The 17017-nt window shown below is 53.0% G+C and overlaps 8 protein-coding genes across 8 annotated transcripts; 5 read left to right on the plus strand and 3 right to left on the minus strand.

Annotated features, from left to right (window-relative positions):
* Window positions 1-491: 491 nt before the first annotated feature.
* BDW74DRAFT_178667 (alpha/beta hydrolase) lies at window positions 492-1304 on the plus strand (the record flags this gene model as incomplete). Its single annotated transcript, XM_073729252.1, has 1 exon — window positions 492-1304. One exon carries the CDS (start codon window positions 492-494, stop codon window positions 1302-1304), a length of 813 nt encoding a protein of 270 aa, XP_073583296.1.
* Window positions 1305-1607: 303 nt separating this feature from the next.
* On the minus strand, window positions 1608-3610 carry BDW74DRAFT_154165 (C2H2-type zinc finger protein). The gene is made up of 2 exons (XM_073724635.1): window positions 3456-3610; window positions 1608-3400 (listed from the first exon to the last, which is right to left on the minus strand). The coding sequence occupies exons 1-2, from the start codon at window positions 3529-3531 to the stop codon at window positions 1755-1757; spliced, it is 1722 nt and encodes a 573-aa protein (XP_073583297.1). The 5' UTR covers window positions 3532-3610; the 3' UTR covers window positions 1608-1754.
* A 159-nt stretch (window positions 3611-3769) lies between these two features.
* On the plus strand, window positions 3770-4774 carry BDW74DRAFT_154166 (DNA-directed RNA polymerase core subunit RPO26). Its single transcript, XM_073724636.1, has 4 exons — window positions 3770-3891; window positions 3992-4276; window positions 4336-4455; window positions 4529-4774. Exons 1-4 carry the CDS (start codon window positions 3854-3856, stop codon window positions 4560-4562), a joined length of 477 nt encoding a protein of 158 aa, XP_073583298.1. The 5' UTR covers window positions 3770-3853; the 3' UTR covers window positions 4563-4774.
* An 873-nt stretch (window positions 4775-5647) lies between these two features.
* On the plus strand, window positions 5648-7485 carry BDW74DRAFT_154171 (MCT family MFS transporter). The gene is made up of 2 exons (XM_073724637.1): window positions 5648-6127; window positions 6189-7485. The coding sequence occupies exons 1-2, from the start codon at window positions 5943-5945 to the stop codon at window positions 7315-7317; spliced, it is 1314 nt and encodes a 437-aa protein (XP_073583299.1). The 5' UTR covers window positions 5648-5942; the 3' UTR covers window positions 7318-7485.
* Window positions 7486-8533, minus strand: BDW74DRAFT_154172 (peptide alpha-N-acetyltransferase complex B subunit NAT3). Its single transcript, XM_073724638.1, has 2 exons — window positions 8145-8533; window positions 7486-8060 (listed from the first exon to the last, which is right to left on the minus strand). Exons 1-2 carry the CDS (start codon window positions 8311-8313, stop codon window positions 7657-7659), a joined length of 573 nt encoding a protein of 190 aa, XP_073583300.1. The 5' UTR covers window positions 8314-8533; the 3' UTR covers window positions 7486-7656.
* An 84-nt stretch (window positions 8534-8617) lies between these two features.
* BDW74DRAFT_26601 (uncharacterized protein) lies at window positions 8618-10602 on the plus strand. Its single transcript, XM_073732361.1, has 2 exons — window positions 8618-9457; window positions 9512-10602. Exons 1-2 carry the CDS (start codon window positions 8832-8834, stop codon window positions 10092-10094), a joined length of 1209 nt encoding a protein of 402 aa, XP_073583301.1. The 5' UTR covers window positions 8618-8831; the 3' UTR covers window positions 10095-10602.
* A 1-nt stretch (window position 10603) lies between these two features.
* tif32 (putative eukaryotic translation initiation factor 3 subunit EifCa) lies at window positions 10604-14624 on the minus strand. The gene is made up of 4 exons (XM_073732360.1): window positions 14390-14624; window positions 14091-14315; window positions 11656-14030; window positions 10604-11601 (listed from the first exon to the last, which is right to left on the minus strand). The coding sequence occupies exons 1-4, from the start codon at window positions 14429-14431 to the stop codon at window positions 11109-11111; spliced, it is 3135 nt and encodes a 1044-aa protein (XP_073583302.1). The 5' UTR covers window positions 14432-14624; the 3' UTR covers window positions 10604-11108.
* A 776-nt stretch (window positions 14625-15400) lies between these two features.
* On the plus strand, window positions 15401-16983 carry BDW74DRAFT_154176 (guanine nucleotide-binding protein subunit gamma). The gene is made up of 3 exons (XM_073724639.1): window positions 15401-16026; window positions 16095-16152; window positions 16205-16983. The coding sequence occupies exons 1-3, from the start codon at window positions 15875-15877 to the stop codon at window positions 16265-16267; spliced, it is 273 nt and encodes a 90-aa protein (XP_073583303.1). The 5' UTR covers window positions 15401-15874; the 3' UTR covers window positions 16268-16983.
* The last annotated feature ends 34 nt before the right edge of the window (window positions 16984-17017 follow it).

Consider the following 17017-nt stretch of genomic DNA (forward strand, 5'->3'; position numbering starts at 1 on the left):
GGGGATTATATATTTTTCTGTTACTTCTATATTCGAGTTATCTCACAGTACATCAATGGAACTACTTCAAAACCGTCGCATGACTGTCATCCAATGCCGTATCTGCAGATATTTGACTAGCAGCTTGAAGAATTGGCAATGCTCAGGCACAAGGGCAATAGTAGTTTACTCCCACGAGCAGCGATCACGAAACCTTCTACATGACCAGATGCATCGCCAATATAGTAGTATATGGTATTATGGTATAGTGCATGCGCTAGCCCAATGGTATGGGATGCGAGATAATGACCTAGGGTGTGGTTGCATAGAGGGGTGACGATCCTTCGGGTTGAGACAAAGGATGCCCTCTCTGCCCTCTCTAAATGCTGTGCAAAGTCCCCATCAGCTCTCGACGACACTTCACCTTTTCCACTTCGCTACAATCCCCAGCAGCAGCATCTCTCCTGACAATCCCTTGGCTTCTTCTATCCCCTCCAATTGAGTCTCTCATTATGGCTAGCACTAACCCTTCCTCCGCAAAACCCACAATCGTCATCGTCCACGGAGCATGGCACAATCCCACCCACTACTGCGGCCTCGCCGATGCCCTCCGAGCTCTCGGCCACGAAGTGCTAATCCCCGGACTCCTCTCCATGAACGGCGCCCGGCCCCCAAACGCGGACCTCTACACCGACACCGACCACATCCGCAGATACGTTGAGCCACTCGCCGACGCTGGCCGCACTCTCGTCGTCCTGATGCATTCCTATGGCGGACAGGTCGGAACCAACGCATTGAAGGGTCTCGATACCAGAACACGCAAGGAGGCAAATCTCCCTGGCGGTGTCGTCCGGCTTGTCTACATGTGCGCTCATGCCCTTACGGAGGAAACCTCGATGTTTAGGATCGCGAAGGCCGCGGGCTGCGAGCAGGCGCTTCTTGATGCATTCGTTATCGCGGACGACGGCTCGCTCGAGTACCGCGAGGTCAGGGAGCGCTTGGTCGGGCTGGGTCTCGAGGAGAATGAGCTGGAGGATTATGTTGCGCGGCTGAGACCATGGAATGGGAAGGGGTTGTACCAGGAGATTACGGCAGCTGCGTGGAGGGATATACCAGTGTCGTATATCTTTACCCTGCAGGATCTATTGATGCCCGTTGCGTATCAGCATGCCATGGTGAAGGCCTTGAGGGGGGCGGGGAGGGAGGCCGAGACGTTTGAGTTGGAGACGGGTCATTGTCCGCATGTTACAGCAATGGATGAGGTGGTTGGGATTTTGCATATGATTGCGAGCAGGGAAGTGAAGGGGGGTAGTAAAGATAAGTGATCGGGATTTCCTCACCACTTATACTCAATTGAACTAGGGTCCCAGAAGGTCTCAAAACTGGGCCTGGAATCACGAAGGTGGGAGAGCTGCCAGATTAGATTTGCCAGGTACGCGATATGAGTGGATATACGCATATTGGGACGATTTTACTTCGAATCCTGAATGTACTGTCGTGGATGTAGGTTGCAGTCAGGGCTGGAATGAGTCTAGCCTAAATAGGCCCTCCTGGCTATCTCTAACTTGAGTAGCGATGCCAGTCTAGACCGCTACGTCAAAAGCACTAACTGAACCATTGCATTTGCATTTCGTCTCAAAATGAATTGATTGTTTGTATCTTCATCATTATAGATAAATAAATCTAAACTACTTTTCATATCCAAATCATACAACATGCACACTGGAGTATATTAACCGAAAACAAACCCGAAAAAAAATATAAGGAAACGCCCGCTAAGAATTAACCTTCCCAAATTCCAGGAACGGATCAATCATCATTTCGTCGTTATTGGGTATCTGTGTCTTGGAAGCCGAAATAGAAGTTGACTCTTGCATCATGATGTCGGAGTCGAAGAACCCCGGTGCAGATTGATGGGACATCGAGTACTCAACGCCATCGAGCGCATATGCCCCATTGCCGTTATCACCAAACTGGTGTTGGTTGTGAACGTGGTTTGCCTCGGTTGGTAGTCGAGCATACAGATCCGAGCCCTGATGGTAAGAGAAGTCCTCATTGTCGAATTCAAGACCGTAGATTCCAAAGACGTCGGCCGGAACAGGTTCGGAGCCGTCGCCGAGAAGCGCTCGTTGAAGGAAGAGATCTCGGATATCGTCTTCCGCATAGTTGTGTTTACTGCCCATATGAACCCAGAGATCGTAATTACGGTGAAAGCGGTGCGGGCATCCGTCGACGAAGCAGGCGATCTGGCGACCCGTTTCATCGGCGTAGCCTTCACCTGTTAAGGCCGCGAGCGCGGAGGGGTTGTTTGTGGATGAGGGCTTTTTGGTCTGGCCAAGTTTTTGACGACGTTCGGCTTTGGAGTTCTGAAAGCCTAGGTGAGCTGTGCGGATGTGTTCTTCGAGGGCTAATTTGCTGCCGTATCGCTTTCCGCAACCGTCAGCGTTGGTCCACCCGGTGACTCGTTTGGAAGTGGAGAATTCAGTTTCGCCGCAGACAAAGCGCTTCTCGCCATCGTGTACGGTTCGAATATGCACAGTCAAATTTCCCTTCTTCGTAAAGCTGCGGTCGCAGCCTGGGACGGCGCAGGGGAAGACTCGGCGGTCATCGAGACTGACATTGCCGTGGGCTACTTCGAGATGGCGGCGGAGCTCTCGTGCTGTCGAGCAGGTGACGGAGCAGTTGGGACATTGAGGAGGATGCGCGGTGCGGATATGGGCCTGCAGTAGAGAGTAGGTGGGGAACGTAGCTGGGGGAATCATCGATCCGTCCTCGACACGCTGAGAGCACTCCGAACAGCTGAACCGCTTTTCCGTGTGGACTCGGCTTTCGTGAGCGCGGAGATGGCCCGCCGACTCAAATGCCATCAAGCATTTTTCTCCGGTTTGCTGGTCGATATGCTGGCATTGGAATGGCTTCTGTTTCATATGGACGGACAGGACATGTTTCTGCAAGGTGGAGTGCTTGCGGAAAGTCTCATTGCAGGGCGGATACTCGGTGCAACGGAATTTGTCTTGGCCGTCATGAGCAGCCAGATGTCGGCGCAATCGAGAGCCAGTCACAAAGCTCTTCCCACAGCCTGGGCGGTCACAGACATAGTCTCGGATTCCGGTATGGGCGCTTTTGACATGGTGGTTCAAGTGGGAAGCGCGTAAGAAGGTCTTGTCGCATCCCTCATAGGTGCAGCTGAATAACCTTTCGTTGTTGTGCGAGCGTAGATGCTCCTGGAGTCGGGCGGGCCGATTGAACGCTTTGGTGCAACCTTCGAACGGGCAGCGGTGGGTTTTCAACTCTGACGGATACCTCACGGAGGTTGACGTCGTCGAGAAGGGTGTGGCTGGTGTATCATGAAGACTGCTTGTGACGCTGGCATCATCGGGAGAATAGTCATCGTCGGAATGCGGTTCTTCGTAAATGGGATCTGATGGATGTTGATGAGCATCTGAGATACGCTTTATAGTCTCCGACTAGCTTACCGGTCTCATCGGCCGCTTGTTTTTGGAGCCGTTTAGGGCTGGGATAGTCCCCGGACGACGACCTTTTTCGTCCCATGCTCCAGAAGCACACAGCAAAGTGTGCTATAGAGTCTAGGGCATGTATGGAGTGTCAAAAGCGGGATTTTGATGAAGAGAGATAGACGACTTGAGATAAATCTCTCGAGAAATCAAAATTTTGCCAGAAAAGTGGAAAGGGCGGTGAGAGCTCTATACTCAAACAGGCTAGCGGCCTCAGGAACTTTTCCGCCGCCTTTTTTTGATGTCGCGAGAGCTTTGAATGAATCTTCATAGAAGGCGCCTTTGTGTCTCGCCTGTCCCTCGCTTCTCCCCTTTCTGAGCACCAGTCCTTCAAGCTCAAGCAAACCGATCCAGTCATAATGTCCGACTACGGCGGCGACCACGAAGCTGAGGAAGCGTAAGGACGCCGCTTTTCTTTCATACCGGACGAAGCGCAAAGCCCGCATTGTTCTTACTGGATCGCTTGAAAGTGATGGTATACTAACGCTGCATGACAGCTACGACTACGAGCCCGACCAGGCCTACGATGACATTGAGCCCGAGGACTTTCTCAACCCTGAAGACGTTGAAGGTGAAGAAGGCGCGGAGGGTTACGAGGATGGCTACGGCGCTGTGAATGGAGACCGTGTGGTTGTCTCCGGTGACCCGAACGCGGGATACTCAGGGAAGGTGGTTGAGCAGCAACGGGCGAAGAAGATCCCCAACGACCAGCGCACGACGACCCCATACATGACCAAATATGAGAAGGCCCGTGTCTTGGGCACACGAGCACTGCAGATTAGGTTCGTTGCGCAGCTGCAAGCATCAAACTGGCGAAGCGCTTCCGCTGACAACTTACTAGTTTGAATGCGCCAGTGCTCGTGGATCTTGAAGGAGAGACCGATCCTCTGCAGATCGCGATGAAGGAGCTTGCACAGAAGAAGATCCCTCTTATTGTGAGGAGATACCTTCCGGATGGAACGTAAGTCAAGTCTCCACCCTTGCTATTACCCTGTTTGGTTCGGCTTGGCTCTGATATTGACAATTTCGTAAAGATATGAAGACTGGACATGCGAAGAGCTTCTATAATCTAATGATGAGCTTGTACTTTATTATACCGGGCTTTGCTTCTTGTTATCGATATCTGGTTGATTTCCTTCCGCATAGCGTTTGGAGTTTAGGAGTAGGACATGGGGCAAGGTCAATCAGCCGAGTCCTACAAAGGGAAAATAAATAAAAAACACGCAACTGTTGGTGACTGTTCATTAGAAAAAAATTCAAAGGAAAGTTTGTTGTTGAGATCTGGTTGCTAGTATCTTCCTACGGTGTATGAAATGATGAAGCTGCGTTTATAACGCATTTACCCAGGCAACGCAAGGGATCCTGGCCATATGGGGTATATCCGGGTCCGCCTAACCGTCTACGGACCACCTGCACATCCTCCGGTATGCAGTCTAGCCGCAAATGTGAAGGTGCAATATGTCTCCAGGCTATATCGAGTTTCGAGTACAGCTAATGCATAGTTAACTCACTGTTTGAGGTATCACAGAGCCGCGCCCAATTGTGACTACAGTCAACACACTACTTTCTGAGAATATGACAGCTCATCATCGGATCATATGAGTTAAGCTTTTGGATGCGCAAAAAAGCAACATGAATCATGACAGGTGCGGCTGATCTATAGCGTTCACGTGATCGGATAGTTCGCTCGGAGATAAAAGCAGCAAAAGTCGGCCGAGACCGTTGTCCATCAGCAAACCGTGGGGCTGTGGTGTATTTTCCATCTTACTGAGAGATTTTTCAGCATCAACAATCACCAGCAATTCGTTGTTGTTACACCAGCAGGATGAATGACAGAATCATGAATCCAGCCCTAGGGCCGGAACCGTCCCTGGCCGCGGCGGCGTATGCGTACTCCGTACCTGGGCGTCGGCCTTCCCCGCTGGATAATCGGCACGGCGCCACGCTAATAGCCTAGTCCAGCTTTCCTATGCAGGTGACAGACTTCATATTTCATAATCCAAGGCCAACTGAGCTCGGTTCTGGCTCTGAATAAAATGCCGAAGAGTGGCTCTGAAACTCTGATATCGAATTTGTCAGAGGTCGCAGCAGCCGAACCATGGAGCTAAGATCCGAGCACAGAGCCGTCGGTGGCTCTTGGAAATTTGGCGACGGTTCCAGGTTCACGCCATGGTGGATCTGTCCCCGGCTGTCGGCCTCCTATTCCCAAGCTTAGCCTTCGAGGTGGGTCTTTTAGTGGTTTGGGAAGAGACTTTTGAAGCTCAGATCTTATAAATTTCGTTGCCCCCGCCGCGGTCCTTGATTTCTTCCAGTTTAGGCTCTTTGCGACTTTCAGGTACATATCTGCCTATACTGCGCACCCGGCCTCGGCCTCACGGACGGTTCTCGCTGTACGTTACTCGCCAACACTCGGTTGACTCGGATCGCAAACATATACAAAGCGTGAGGATGGGCGCAAATAGTGACGTCTCGGAATCGACCACCGTGAACGCCATGGGAGGTGGTCAAGACATTGAGAAGACCACCCCAGCGCCGGCGCAAGCGGTTGAGGACAAGGAAGAACCGTCGTTCGACACTGGCTATGCATGTTGGCTTCAAGTTCTGGGTTCCTGGTTCCTCTTCTTCAACTCATGGTGCGTTTTGAGGCTGGCAATTTCATGCTTTCTAAAGACCTATGAAGCTGACGATCTACAGGGGTGTGGTCAACACATGGGGTGTTTATCAGACGTACTATGAGCAGAATCAGTTATCCGACATGTCCTCGTCCGACATCGCCTGGGTCGGTTCGCTGCAGTCTTTCCTTCTCATGCTGTTTGGTGTGGTCACGGGGCCGCTCTTCGATGCTGGATACTTTCGCGCGCTACTAGGTTTCGGTACCATTATGTTGCCCTTTGCTTTCATGATGGTCAGTCTCTCATCGAAGTTTTGGCATTTCATTCTGTGCCAGGGAATCTGCGTCGGTTTAGCCTGCGGTTGCCTCTTCGTCCCAGCCGTCGCAATTTTGCCTCAGTACTTCCGCAAGAGAAAGGGTCTTGCAAACGGTATCGCAGCCACGGGAAGCAGCATTGGAGGTGTCATTTACCCAATCATGTTCAACCAGTTGCAGAAGACAGTCGGCTTCCCTTGGGCCACGCGCGCAGTAGGCTTCCTCGCCTTCGGCACCTGTCTTATTTCCTTTTCCATCATGCGCGTACGCTTCCTCCCAACCGAAAAGCGCAAGCTCTTCCAGCTCGGTGCCTTCAAGGAGCCCATCTTCGTCCTTTTCTCCGTCGGCATGTTCATGGGCTTTATGGGCTTCTACAATTTCCTCTTCTACGTCCAGTCGTACGCCATCGAGACTGGTATCGTCGACGACAATCTCGGCTTCTATCTCTTGGCAATGCTCAACGCTGGTTCCACGTTCGGTCGAATTGCTCCCAACTTCCTTGCTGACCACACGGGACCGTTGAACATGCTCATCCCGGCTGTCTCAATCACCGCCATCCTCTCCTTCGTCTGGATTGGCGTTCACACTGTCCCCGGAATCATCGTTTTGTCCATCCTCTACGGAATGTTCTCCGGTGGCTTTGTTTCTCTCCCGCCTGTTGTTATGGCTTCTATCACCAAGGATATGCGTGAGCTCGGAACCCGTCTGGGAATGGTCTTCGCCATCACTTCCTTCGGACTACTGATTGGAACACCAATCGGTGGCGCCATTTTGAATGATACGAATGATTATCTGGGTGTCCAATTGTTTACGGGATGCGCTATCGCAGTTGCTGCCGCAATATTCATGGGCGTGAGAGTATCTCGTACGGGGCTGAAGCTTGCTGTTAAGGCCTAGCGCATACGCTCGTTTTGGGCAAGGACACTTACTGTCTATCTTTCTCAGCATAATCATAAAAGGAGTTCTTAATTTTGAACGAGCTCATGAGTCTCAAAAGTGCATTTTATGGCGCGAGCATGCATTATCAAAAATGATGTATATATATACCCACATAGTAGCTAATTCACAAGTATCTATATTCTATAACCCTGCTACACCTCGTGTTGTAAGAGTTCAAAGGTGAAAAGACGGGCCAGGCCCATCGCAATCCATGCATCCATCTGGTATCAACACTTAACCCAGTAAAGAAACTCCCAAACACCAAAACGCTAACGCACCGCAACCACGCCCCCCTCATCAAGAAACATGCTCCGGACTAACGGGGAAATTCTCCCCATTCTCTCTTATATGCTCCAATTTCTTATCCCGGCTACACGGCTTACGCATATCGTACGCATCCTCGCCCTTCTCCGACATCCCCGTTGGATCATCGCTGTAGTAATTGACCACGCGCCGGAACACCGAGTACCCCATCCCCTTGTACATATCTACCGCAACCTTATTCCCCGCCCGCACATACAAGTCCACGAACCAGGCGTCGTTGATGTCGGACCCCTGCTCTAGCCGCTCAGTTAGACGGCGCGCATGGCCCTGTCGTCGCCATGCTGGTGCGACGGTAAGAACTGTGATGTGTCCGTGCCATGGGGTGTAGTGCTCGGAGGCTTTGAGGGAGGGGTGCTGTTCTTCGAGTTTGCCCATAACTAGTGCATATATTAGCGGAGTTCGACTTGGGTACAGTACGATCAAGATAGAGCTGATTGGGGAAAGAGAAGAGAGAGACGTACTGTATCCAGCAATTCCTTCCCGACGGTCCTTGACGCTACTGAAGAGCGAAGGCCATCGCATGAGGTAGTTGAGGTAAAAGCCCAAGTCATAGTTTTCGGTGAGCGGGTCGAGGTTCGTGAGATTGAGCGAGAAGAGGTCCGTCGGGGACATGCGGCGAATGGACGTCATTGTGCTGGTTGCTGTTGCAGATGCAATTGAGGCGGGTGTCGTGTTCTGCAGAAAGATGAAGGTGAAGCTTGAAGCGGGGAAAAGCAGAGATGGGGCTTCGGCGGTCACGGGAGGGAAATTCGGCCGCTGATCAGGTCGACTCCTTGATTGCCCATTGCAACAGGGTACAACTCACCAATTCTGCTCCGGTCGTCGACTAGTCCCGGGATTTGCGTTGTGTTGTTGGACTCGGGTGGGTAGGTGTGACTTGTTTACTGCGTGTGTTTGTTAGGCACTGACTCCTCGTTTGCTTGTCTCAGACACTGCACTGCGACTGCCCCCCGTTTTCGATCTCCGCGTTACCGTTACCCCTGTCCTCCATCCACATTCACGACACGATTGGAAACCCCTGAACGGCTGCTATTTACGTACGGATTAGACACTGCATACATACGAGTATCGACATCAGAGCTATTCTGGTATAAAGCCGCACATTTGTCCTGAATCGAGCTGAGGAGCCTTGATTCCTCCCCTACAATATGCCCGCCAGCCCACCTTCGCCCTTGAGGCTATCTCACCGCCACACTCGCAGCCGGTCCTCGAACACAGACATGGACCCGATGTCGCCAGCAGATTACGCGCAGAACGGGTACTCTCTCAATTCTCCCCGAAGCATGAACGGGTCAGTCAGGATGTCCGGCGACTTTGGCGCAGCGACGGAAGCTAGCGGCGGGCTGGGAAATCTTGCAGACGAACTAGCGGATGCGTGGGAGGATGAAGAGAATGGATATGGAGGATACGCGTCCGGGCAGGAAGTCGCGCAGATGGATTCACAACCGCTGGAGCAAGTGAGGACGCGGACGCCTTCGCCAGGATATATGTCTGAGCGGGATTCATTGCAGCTGCCGCGGCCGAAGATGCGAAATGGCTCGAATCGACACCGGAGGCATGAATCGCAGTACGACGGCTCAGATTACGGGCCTGATTCGGATTTGGAGGAGGTTGATATGTCGCCGGGGTTGGAGAATCAGTTGGCGGAGATTGAGAGTCTGGCGAGACGCGGACTGGAGAACAACGGGAGTGAGAACGACCATGTTATTGAGCGGGCGATTACAGCGCTACAAGATTTGGGGGCGCAGAGTGGGATCGAGAATAATGCTATGAGGTATGTTCTTTTTGCTCCACGGAATCGTACGATCAACTGCTAATCCTCTGCTAGACTCATAACCGCTCATTCTTCAATAACATCCTACCTCACCCACCAAACTCGCACCGTCCAGAACCTAACCCATCCCCTCCTTTTCGCGCCCTTCCCCCTCCTCTCCGAAGAAGCAATCGACGCGCTCATCCCCCTGATCGACGAGGGCCTCCTCCCTAACCTCCCCTACCCATTTCCAGAACAAAATCATCACTCCTCACGACCAAATACCCCTTCATCGCACTCCACATCGTCCACATCCAATCCTCTTACCTCTCTCCAGTCCTTGATCTCCCAAACCTCCGACATAACACTCTCTCTTCGCGGCCTCAGTGACACTCTGTACGAATCCCGCCAGCTGCAATCGACGGCCTCTAGGCGTCTCCGATCCGCCCGCGACCTTGTCGCCGATCTCCGCAGGGAAGAAGAAGGCCGCGAGGAAGGCACAAGGTGGATCGAGAGGGGAGATTGGGACCGGAAACTCAGGGAACGCGATGCTGGCCGTGAGTGTAACGACGTTGTCAGTGGCTTTGAGGCATTCTGTGGTGAGTGGAGGGAGAAGCTGTTTGGCGCTGCTGGTGCGTCCGAGGCTGTTGCTGCATAGACATCTCTCTTCTTTCTATCTTTCTTTTCTTCTCTTTCTGGGTCTCCTGCAGCGGACTACTCACAAGATCTCCTTTTCTTTTTGTTTGAATGGTGGCATTGGATCCACTTCCAGGTGATATATGGTCTTGGTTGTGTTTGTGGTCTTTTCTTTCTTTCTTATAGCATACATACCATCCCTGCCCTTTCCTTCTTTTGTTTTCCTTCTGTTCTTTATGTTCTACAGTACATATATAGACCTTTCTCTTTCCACTACGGGCATCTTCTTCACCAAGGCTTTATGTCAATTATCTCTCTTATCGTGTCCTGTCCTGATGCATGCACTGAGAGGTGCTCGATTCAAGGGAATCTTCACCAATGGTTTGGGTACGGCCTGTCTAGAAAGTCGAATGTCGTTTCATTTCTTTTTGTTCTACGGTGCTGGGGATAGGAATGTTCTGTTCGCGGGTCGAGCTAGAGAAAATACAATCAATACACAGCCCACCTTGGGTATCGCGGGATGCATAGCTATGTAGATATATATTTGCTCGGCAGGCCACAACAACATATTCAGAGTAAAATGAGTAAATAGAGTAGACTCGCAACTTTGCAAGCCATTACATTATTCAATCATCCAACTATATCTACCTGAAGAGATGACACGAGAAGAGATCCATGAAAAGAGAAGAAAGACATAATGCATTTCAATCAACATGATCCATCAACTGCCCAGGTCATACCGGACCAGGAACCAGGCATAGATGGAGAAGAGAGACTCTAGCTAATATGTATAGTCCTTCTCGGCTCATAACGTAAAGACATGATCAACAGGCAAAAACAAAAGAGGGAAGTCGAGTATGGAGAGAAAAGATGCTGGAGGAATCATGCGGGGAGAGTTAGAGTAGGTAGAAAGTAGAAAAGAGAAGATAGATTTCCACACGCCCGTTTCAGTTTCAGATACAAAAAAGCTTTTTCGTTTGAGGAGAAAGTGAAACAGCTACATGACTTCCAGTAGATATCCGTTATTGTGGATACCTTACTGGTTTTGCTGCTTCCACCTGGGAACCCACTTTCCACTGCCACCGCTGCTAAGCGGCTTGGGTTCTTCGGAAGACTGGGGGGTCTCTGTGCGAGAGGGGGGTTGAGAGGAACGCTGGCTGGGAGGGACGTAGCGGTTGCCGGCGGGGGGAGCAGCGTCGGAGCCACCGCGGGCGTGAGGGGGGACGTAGCCGGATCGTCGAGGGGCTTCAGGCTCGGCCTTGGGTGCCTCGGGAGCAGAGGCGGCGGCGGGGGCGGCACCGCCGGCAGCTTCCTTGGCGGCAGCGCGCTCACGCCAGCTGGGAGCACCACCAGTGCGGGGAGCAAGGTTGAGACGGGGTGCGGTACGGACTTCGGGCTCTGCACGGGAAGGCTCTGCGCGGGAAGGCTCTGCGCGGAAAGGCTCTGGGGCGCCCGATCGCTTGGCGCGAAGGCGGGCCTCTGCTTCCTCCTCACGCTGCCTCTGCTTGGCAGCCATCTCATCCATCTTACTGAGCAATTTGTTAGCAACTTCGACATATGCATGTGGGTCGGGGGTAACTGACGCTCTCTCCTCCTCGCGCTTGACCTTCTCCTCGGCCAGAACGCGACGGCGCTCTTCGTCTCTGGCAACACGCTCCTCTTCCTCGCGCTGGATGCGCTCTTCCTCCTCACGCTGGGCGCGCTCAGCGCTCTCACGCTCAATCTTCTCGCGGCGGCGGCGTTCCTGGACCTCCTTAACACGCTGCTTCTTCTTGGCCTCGAACTCCCGCTCGGCGGCCTTGCGGCGCTTCTCGAACTCCTCGTGGCGCTTCTCGGAAACGTCCTTGCGGAAGTTGCTGAACTGAGGCACCAGGCGGCTGAGACGGTGCTTGAGAGCAACAGCCTCCTTGTGCTTGGCCTCAGCCTCGGCAAGAGTCTCGGCCTTCTGGCGCTCGTAGAGCTCCATGTCGACCTTCTTCTGGGCTTCGTAGTCCTCAGCAACGTGCTTCAGTTCCTCACGACGGAAAGCACGCTCCAAGTGGTCAATACGCTTGCCAGTGGTGCGAACGCGGTCACCAAGCTCGTTCTTCTCCTTCTCCAACTGAGCGAGCTTGATGGCACGGAGGCGGTTGGCATCGAGATCCTCCAGATCGAGTTCGTTGAAATCAATACCCTTGACGCCGCTCTTAAGCTCCTCAATCTGCTTCTTGAGTTCCTGCTGGCGGATACGCTCCTGCTCATCCTTGATGCGCTTGAGCTCACGCTCGCGCTGCTCTTCAGCAAGACGCTGCTTCTCGGCCTCCTGGAGCTGCTGTGTGCGGATGCGCTTGCGGGTTTCCTCTTCCTTCTGCTTGCGCTGCAGGGCATCGGTAGCAGCCTCCTTCTTCTTGTCAATGATGACACGGCGCTCGAGAGTGTCCTCGTGTTCCTTAGCAGCACCGGCAGCCGCGCGGGCAAGGGCGGTCTGCTTAGCCTGGAGGCGAGACTCGGTGTATGACGGGTCGACATACACGCATGTGAGGTGAAGGGTCTTGGCCAGGCGGGTGAGCTGCAGACGGGCGATTTCAGCGGGGGTGTTCTGGAGACGCTGAACAGAGCCGAGCTCGCTCTCCGCAGATCCAGCAGCACTGCCGGAGTGCAGAGCCTTGGCGGAGGAGAAAACGTCCGTGTCGAAGGTGAGGACGCCGGAGATGTGGTCCACGCGGATGGCAAGGTCGCCCTTCTTGCAACCGTTCATGATGAACTTCTCGATCATGGAAGGAGTGATCTGGAAGGGGTCGGGGAACTGGGCAAGCTCGTAGACGAACTTGAGCTCGACGGACTCGTAGACCTGGGACAGCTGCTGGAAGAGACGGGTAAGGATGACCTGCTGCAGAGGAACAACGTACTTCTCCATCTCAGGGTCATCACCAATCTTCTTCAGGATGGGGGTGACCTTCTTGCAGATAGACAGAGGGTGGAAGTCGACCTCAAGAATGTTGTAGAGGTCACGGATCTCGGGGCGGACACGCTTGAGCAGGCCCTTGCTCATAGCATCCCTGAAGAGAACCGCACGGGTAGGACCCTGCAACATGCCCAGCAGGTTGGTGAGACGGGTGTTCTTGTTCTTGCGGACCTCATCCACGTCGATCAGCGCGCCGCGAGAGCGGGAAGTGCTGATAACGGGAATAGAAAGGGCGGAAAGAAGGACAAAGGAGGCGGCTTTGGTCATATCGGCCTCGGTGACAGAAGGGTGGTCCTTCTTAGAGCCCTGGTTGGTGGCAAGGGAAACGGTGGATTGGCGGAGGAGGTTGTAGTAACGGCTCCAGGCGGCAGCGTGGAAGAGGTAGTTCTCGCTAACAAGGAAAATACGGGCAAGCTTCTCGTAGTAGTTGGCCATCATGACGTTCTTGGCAGGGCGCTTGCTGAGGCTGAGAAGAGTGTGAATATCCTCAATGCTGCGGAAAGCCTCCTGCCAGAGCTCCAACTCCACGGCAACGTTCAGTTGCTGGAAACGGGTGTCCAAGTGACGCTGCAGGGTGTCGGGGTCGCTGAGGTTGATAGCGTGCATCTGAGCGGAGTACTTGGCCGCATTCTGAACGTGGTTACGGAGAAGTTCGCAGAGTCTGCGGAACTCGGTCTTGCGGGTGTACTTCAGGCAAAACTGGAAGGCCTGCAGAGCAGTAGTCTGGTACATGATCTCGAGGCGAGCGTTGTTCTTCAGGATTTCCAGAACGGTTCGGTAGGTCTCCCACAGAAACTTGAGCCATGGCGTAACAACGGCACGGTCGGTTCGGTCGCGGGACTGCTCACCAGAAACGGTAGCAAGGAGGATGGTCTCGGGGGTCTCGATGGCTTCCAAATCTTCGACGTTGGACGAGGGTGCAGCGGACTCGAGGGATGACTGGATCTCATCGGCCTTGGTCTGGGCCTCGGTGACCTTCTTTTCCGCGAGCTCGATGAACTTCTTGAGAACGACCTGCCATCATAGTTAGACCACCGCTCATTCCTATACGACCTTTGCTGTTATCTATCATACCTCGATAGTTCCGACGTTCGAGTTCTGGGCGATGTTCTTGTACTGGTACAGGCCATCCTTGGCGGCCTTGCCCTTGCGGAGGTCGACGCACAGCTCAACGAAGAGTAGCATAACCGGTTCGAGGGAAGCGATCGGGCTGCTGCGAGTCCGCTTGGAGGTGACATGTTCGTGGAGGACGGTCAGGGCGGCCGGAGACTGGCCCACGGCGATAAGTTCCTGAGCCCTCTTCAGGCGAAATGCGCGTTAGATCCAACATGTCCATGATATTATTTCCATCCTATGCTCCAAAGACGACCTACTTTCAGGACATTCTCAGGCTTGATATGCGGTGGAGGCGGCATGGTGGGCGATGTGGTAAGCGATGTCTGGTATTATCGATAGGGCACACAAGGTTGAGGATGGGTGAGCTCGACGAGGGATAGGCGCAGGTCGAGACAAAGATGCGCAACTGGCGGGCAGCGGTTTTGACAGCCAGAAGTCCCTATTTGATGATGCTGCCACGCGACGGTCGGCCTGGACTTGGGAGGGGAGGCGTCGGTGGTTGTGCGAGAGCCAGAAAAAAACCAACCCACGCTTGCCTGCTCCCGCCGCTTCGGGTTAAGCGACCGGATCACGTGACAGCTTTATACCAGCGCATAGCGAGACATAAATGCGAACGACGGGGTACTCGATGGCCCATGATTCAGGTAGACTAAGTGTTTGACCAGTTTGCGAGGTTCTGCAAATGTTTTATTAAGGAGCATCTGTGCTTGAACAGGGGCAGGCCGGATCCTTATCCGTGCACAAGTAAGAACATGCTTGGTATAGTTTACGCTGTATACAACCGCCCTATGACTGCCCACCACCATCCTACTGAACTGCGAGTCCATCTCGCCGGCAGCGCCGCTTGCTTGATCTATCTGCTGCAAGACACCCAGCTGTATGACAGATGTCACCGTGATATCAAATAGCAGCTACAAGTCACGTGAACCACTTGAAACGCCCGTCCTGTATGGTACACCGGGTTGGGGCCTCCACACAGAGCTCAAGCTTCTCCAGAGTTTGTCGAGGCAATATAACGAGGGCTTCAGGGTCTTGAGAAGGCTACCGGGTGATAGTGTGAAATATGATCAGCCGGATAATAAAAAGAAACAACAAAAGCCGATCGTCAGCCGTTGAAGAGCATCCTTCGCCGTTGCAGAGGAGAGAGGAGACCAGGATTCAGGGGCCATGGCAGAGTTAGGCCGGTGGAGGCTAACGCACTTTATTTAGGAGGCCGTACCAAAAATACAGGAATCAGAGAGCGTCCCCTCCTGTAAAGCGGTAATTGGGCGTAAGCTCCGCAGCACCACCACCCTGGCCCTGGTTCATTCATCCATTCCCATTATTCCCGCTCCGTCCGAGTGCCAGTGCCAGGCTCTTCCCTCGCTCCTCTTGTCGCTCTCTTGAATCTCTTCCTTCGTCTTCATCCTTCCATTATTCTTCTATTCGCTTTCTAGTCGCTTTCTTTACTCACCCTACCTCTACCTTCTTTCCCTTCGCCTCTTCCCCCCGAAGAATAATAACGTCCACTCGCTCCCTCCCTGAACACTAATCCTCCACCCACTCTCCTTTCCCCCCAGCCTCGCGTCCGACCCGACCTCACCAACTCTCCCCTTACTCCATCCATCCGGAAGCGCAATCGACTGGAACCCTTGACGACTTGGAATCTTATAATCAGATAATCGTCTTCGCCCTTACCGCCTGTCGCATACCGATCGAACTCCGCTCGCGACCCAGACTTCACACGACCGACCGCCCACAAAATGCCTGCCTACGAGCTTCGATCTGGAGGGGATGTCAAGAACAAGAAGCAGAGTGTGGCCGACCTCAAGTACCGCCGGCTGACAGAGCTCAATGCCCGCCTGAAGGAGGATCTCGACCGCCCCCGCGTCAAGGTGTCAGAGGCTGCCATGTCGTAAGTCCAACACCGCGCCCACCACCAATTGGCTGCCGTCGCAGTCGCTGATCGCATTGCTTTTGCAGGCTTATCAACTACTGCAACAATACTCGTGACTTCATGGTACCGTCGGTATGGGGACAGGTATGCATCGCTTTCGTTCTCGTTTGCAGGTATCATTGCTAACACCGCACAGGTTGACAAGCGTGAAGACCCTTATGCTCCTCAACAGCAGGGAGGCTGCTGTACGATCATGTAATGGCCTCATGACACTCATACTAGTATGGTCCAAAAGCAGACCTATCGCGTTGATGGGCATTGATACCCCCGCCGCTATGACCTTACACATTCTATTCTCTAATTCCTATTCCGTGCCTTGGGATCTCTGACAACTTCGAATGCGCTGCCTCCTCTCGGCTTGTATCACACGAAACCCGGAAACCGCATTGACATTTTTCGAAGCTCCATAGCCAACCGGATCGCGCGCGCTGGCCTTGCACGCCTTCGGAACTGCTGACGAGCGGAGAATATATGTCGCCTCGTACCCAGTTGGATTACTGTCGATGATTATTGTCCGCAAGATCACCTTGGTCCTATTTCTTCTCTTCTGGTCAAAAATTTCCCATTCCCTCTTCGTCGGCCTTTTTTCTACTTTTTTTTCGTCTACTACTTTTTTCATTGATTTTGCGATTTTATATGTCGTGGTGGATGGGGTTACGGGTTCCAAAACGAAACAAAACGTATAGCAAGCCTGCCAGATGGAGTGGTCATTCACGGTTTCAGCATCTTGATCTTGATTTTGTCGCAGCCCGCTTGTAAATTAGATTAGCTGCTACTACTTCCTACTGCCTATCTACACTAGTATCTACGAGCCCAGGCATCTAATGCAGGTACAGTCGTAACACATACACAGCACAGCATAGCACACCTGGACTAGACACTCGACTCGAGTACCGAACCAAGATCTATGCCATCGACGTCAAAAGCAGGTGGAACAACCACCGTCAAA

The sequence above is a fragment of the Aspergillus multicolor genome, assembly GCF_047715735.1.
Source record: "Aspergillus multicolor strain CBS 133.54 unplaced genomic scaffold BDW74scaffold_14, whole genome shotgun sequence".
Classification (NCBI taxonomy): Eukaryota; Fungi; Ascomycota; class Eurotiomycetes; order Eurotiales; family Aspergillaceae; genus Aspergillus; species Aspergillus multicolor.

What these genes read in the sequence shown, in the direction of transcription:
- BDW74DRAFT_154172 (XM_073724638.1), bottom strand. Translation starts at nt 8,313, where the DNA reads ATGACGTCCATTCGCCGCATGTCCCCGACGGACCTCTTCTCGCTCAAT. An exon ending in GGAAGGAATTGCTGGATACA is followed by an intron (nt 8,061 to 8,144) that starts GTACGTCTCTCT and finishes TATATGCACTAG; the next exon opens with TTATGGGCAAACTCGAAGAA.
- BDW74DRAFT_154171 (XM_073724637.1), top strand. Translation starts at nt 5,943, where the DNA reads ATGGGCGCAAATAGTGACGTCTCGGAATCGACCACCGTGAACGCCATG. An exon ending in TTCCTCTTCTTCAACTCATG is followed by an intron (nt 6,128 to 6,188) that starts GTGCGTTTTGAG and finishes GACGATCTACAG; the next exon opens with GGGTGTGGTCAACACATGGG.
- BDW74DRAFT_154166 (XM_073724636.1), top strand. Translation starts at nt 3,854, where the DNA reads ATGTCCGACTACGGCGGCGACCACGAAGCTGAGGAAGC. An exon ending in ACACGAGCACTGCAGATTAG is followed by an intron (nt 4,277 to 4,335) that starts GTTCGTTGCGCA and finishes ACAACTTACTAG; the next exon opens with TTTGAATGCGCCAGTGCTCG. An exon ending in AGATACCTTCCGGATGGAAC is followed by an intron (nt 4,456 to 4,528) that starts GTAAGTCAAGTC and finishes AATTTCGTAAAG; the next exon opens with ATATGAAGACTGGACATGCG.
- tif32 (XM_073732360.1), bottom strand. Translation starts at nt 14,431, where the DNA reads ATGCCGCCTCCACCGCATATCAAGCCTGAGAATGTCCTGAAA. An exon ending in AGCCTGAGAATGTCCTGAAA is followed by an intron (nt 14,316 to 14,389) that starts GTAGGTCGTCTT and finishes TTTCGCCTGAAG; the next exon opens with AGGGCTCAGGAACTTATCGC. An exon ending in AAGCGCGAGGAGGAGAGAGC is followed by an intron (nt 11,602 to 11,655) that starts GTCAGTTACCCC and finishes CAAATTGCTCAG; the next exon opens with TAAGATGGATGAGATGGCTG.
- BDW74DRAFT_26601 (XM_073732361.1), top strand. Translation starts at nt 8,832, where the DNA reads ATGCCCGCCAGCCCACCTTCGCCCTTGAGGCTATCTCACCGCCACACT. An exon ending in ATCGAGAATAATGCTATGAG is followed by an intron (nt 9,458 to 9,511) that starts GTATGTTCTTTT and finishes ATCCTCTGCTAG; the next exon opens with ACTCATAACCGCTCATTCTT.
- BDW74DRAFT_154176 (XM_073724639.1), top strand. Translation starts at nt 15,875, where the DNA reads ATGCCTGCCTACGAGCTTCGATCTGGAGGGGATGTCAAGAACAAGAAG. An exon ending in GTGTCAGAGGCTGCCATGTC is followed by an intron (nt 16,027 to 16,094) that starts GTAAGTCCAACA and finishes TTGCTTTTGCAG; the next exon opens with GCTTATCAACTACTGCAACA. An exon ending in TACCGTCGGTATGGGGACAG is followed by an intron (nt 16,153 to 16,204) that starts GTATGCATCGCT and finishes AACACCGCACAG; the next exon opens with GTTGACAAGCGTGAAGACCC.
- BDW74DRAFT_154165 (XM_073724635.1), bottom strand. Translation starts at nt 3,531, where the DNA reads ATGGGACGAAAAAGGTCGTCGTCCGGGGACTATCCCAGCCCTAAACGG. An exon ending in ACAAGCGGCCGATGAGACCG is followed by an intron (nt 3,401 to 3,455) that starts GTAAGCTAGTCG and finishes AACATCCATCAG; the next exon opens with ATCCCATTTACGAAGAACCG.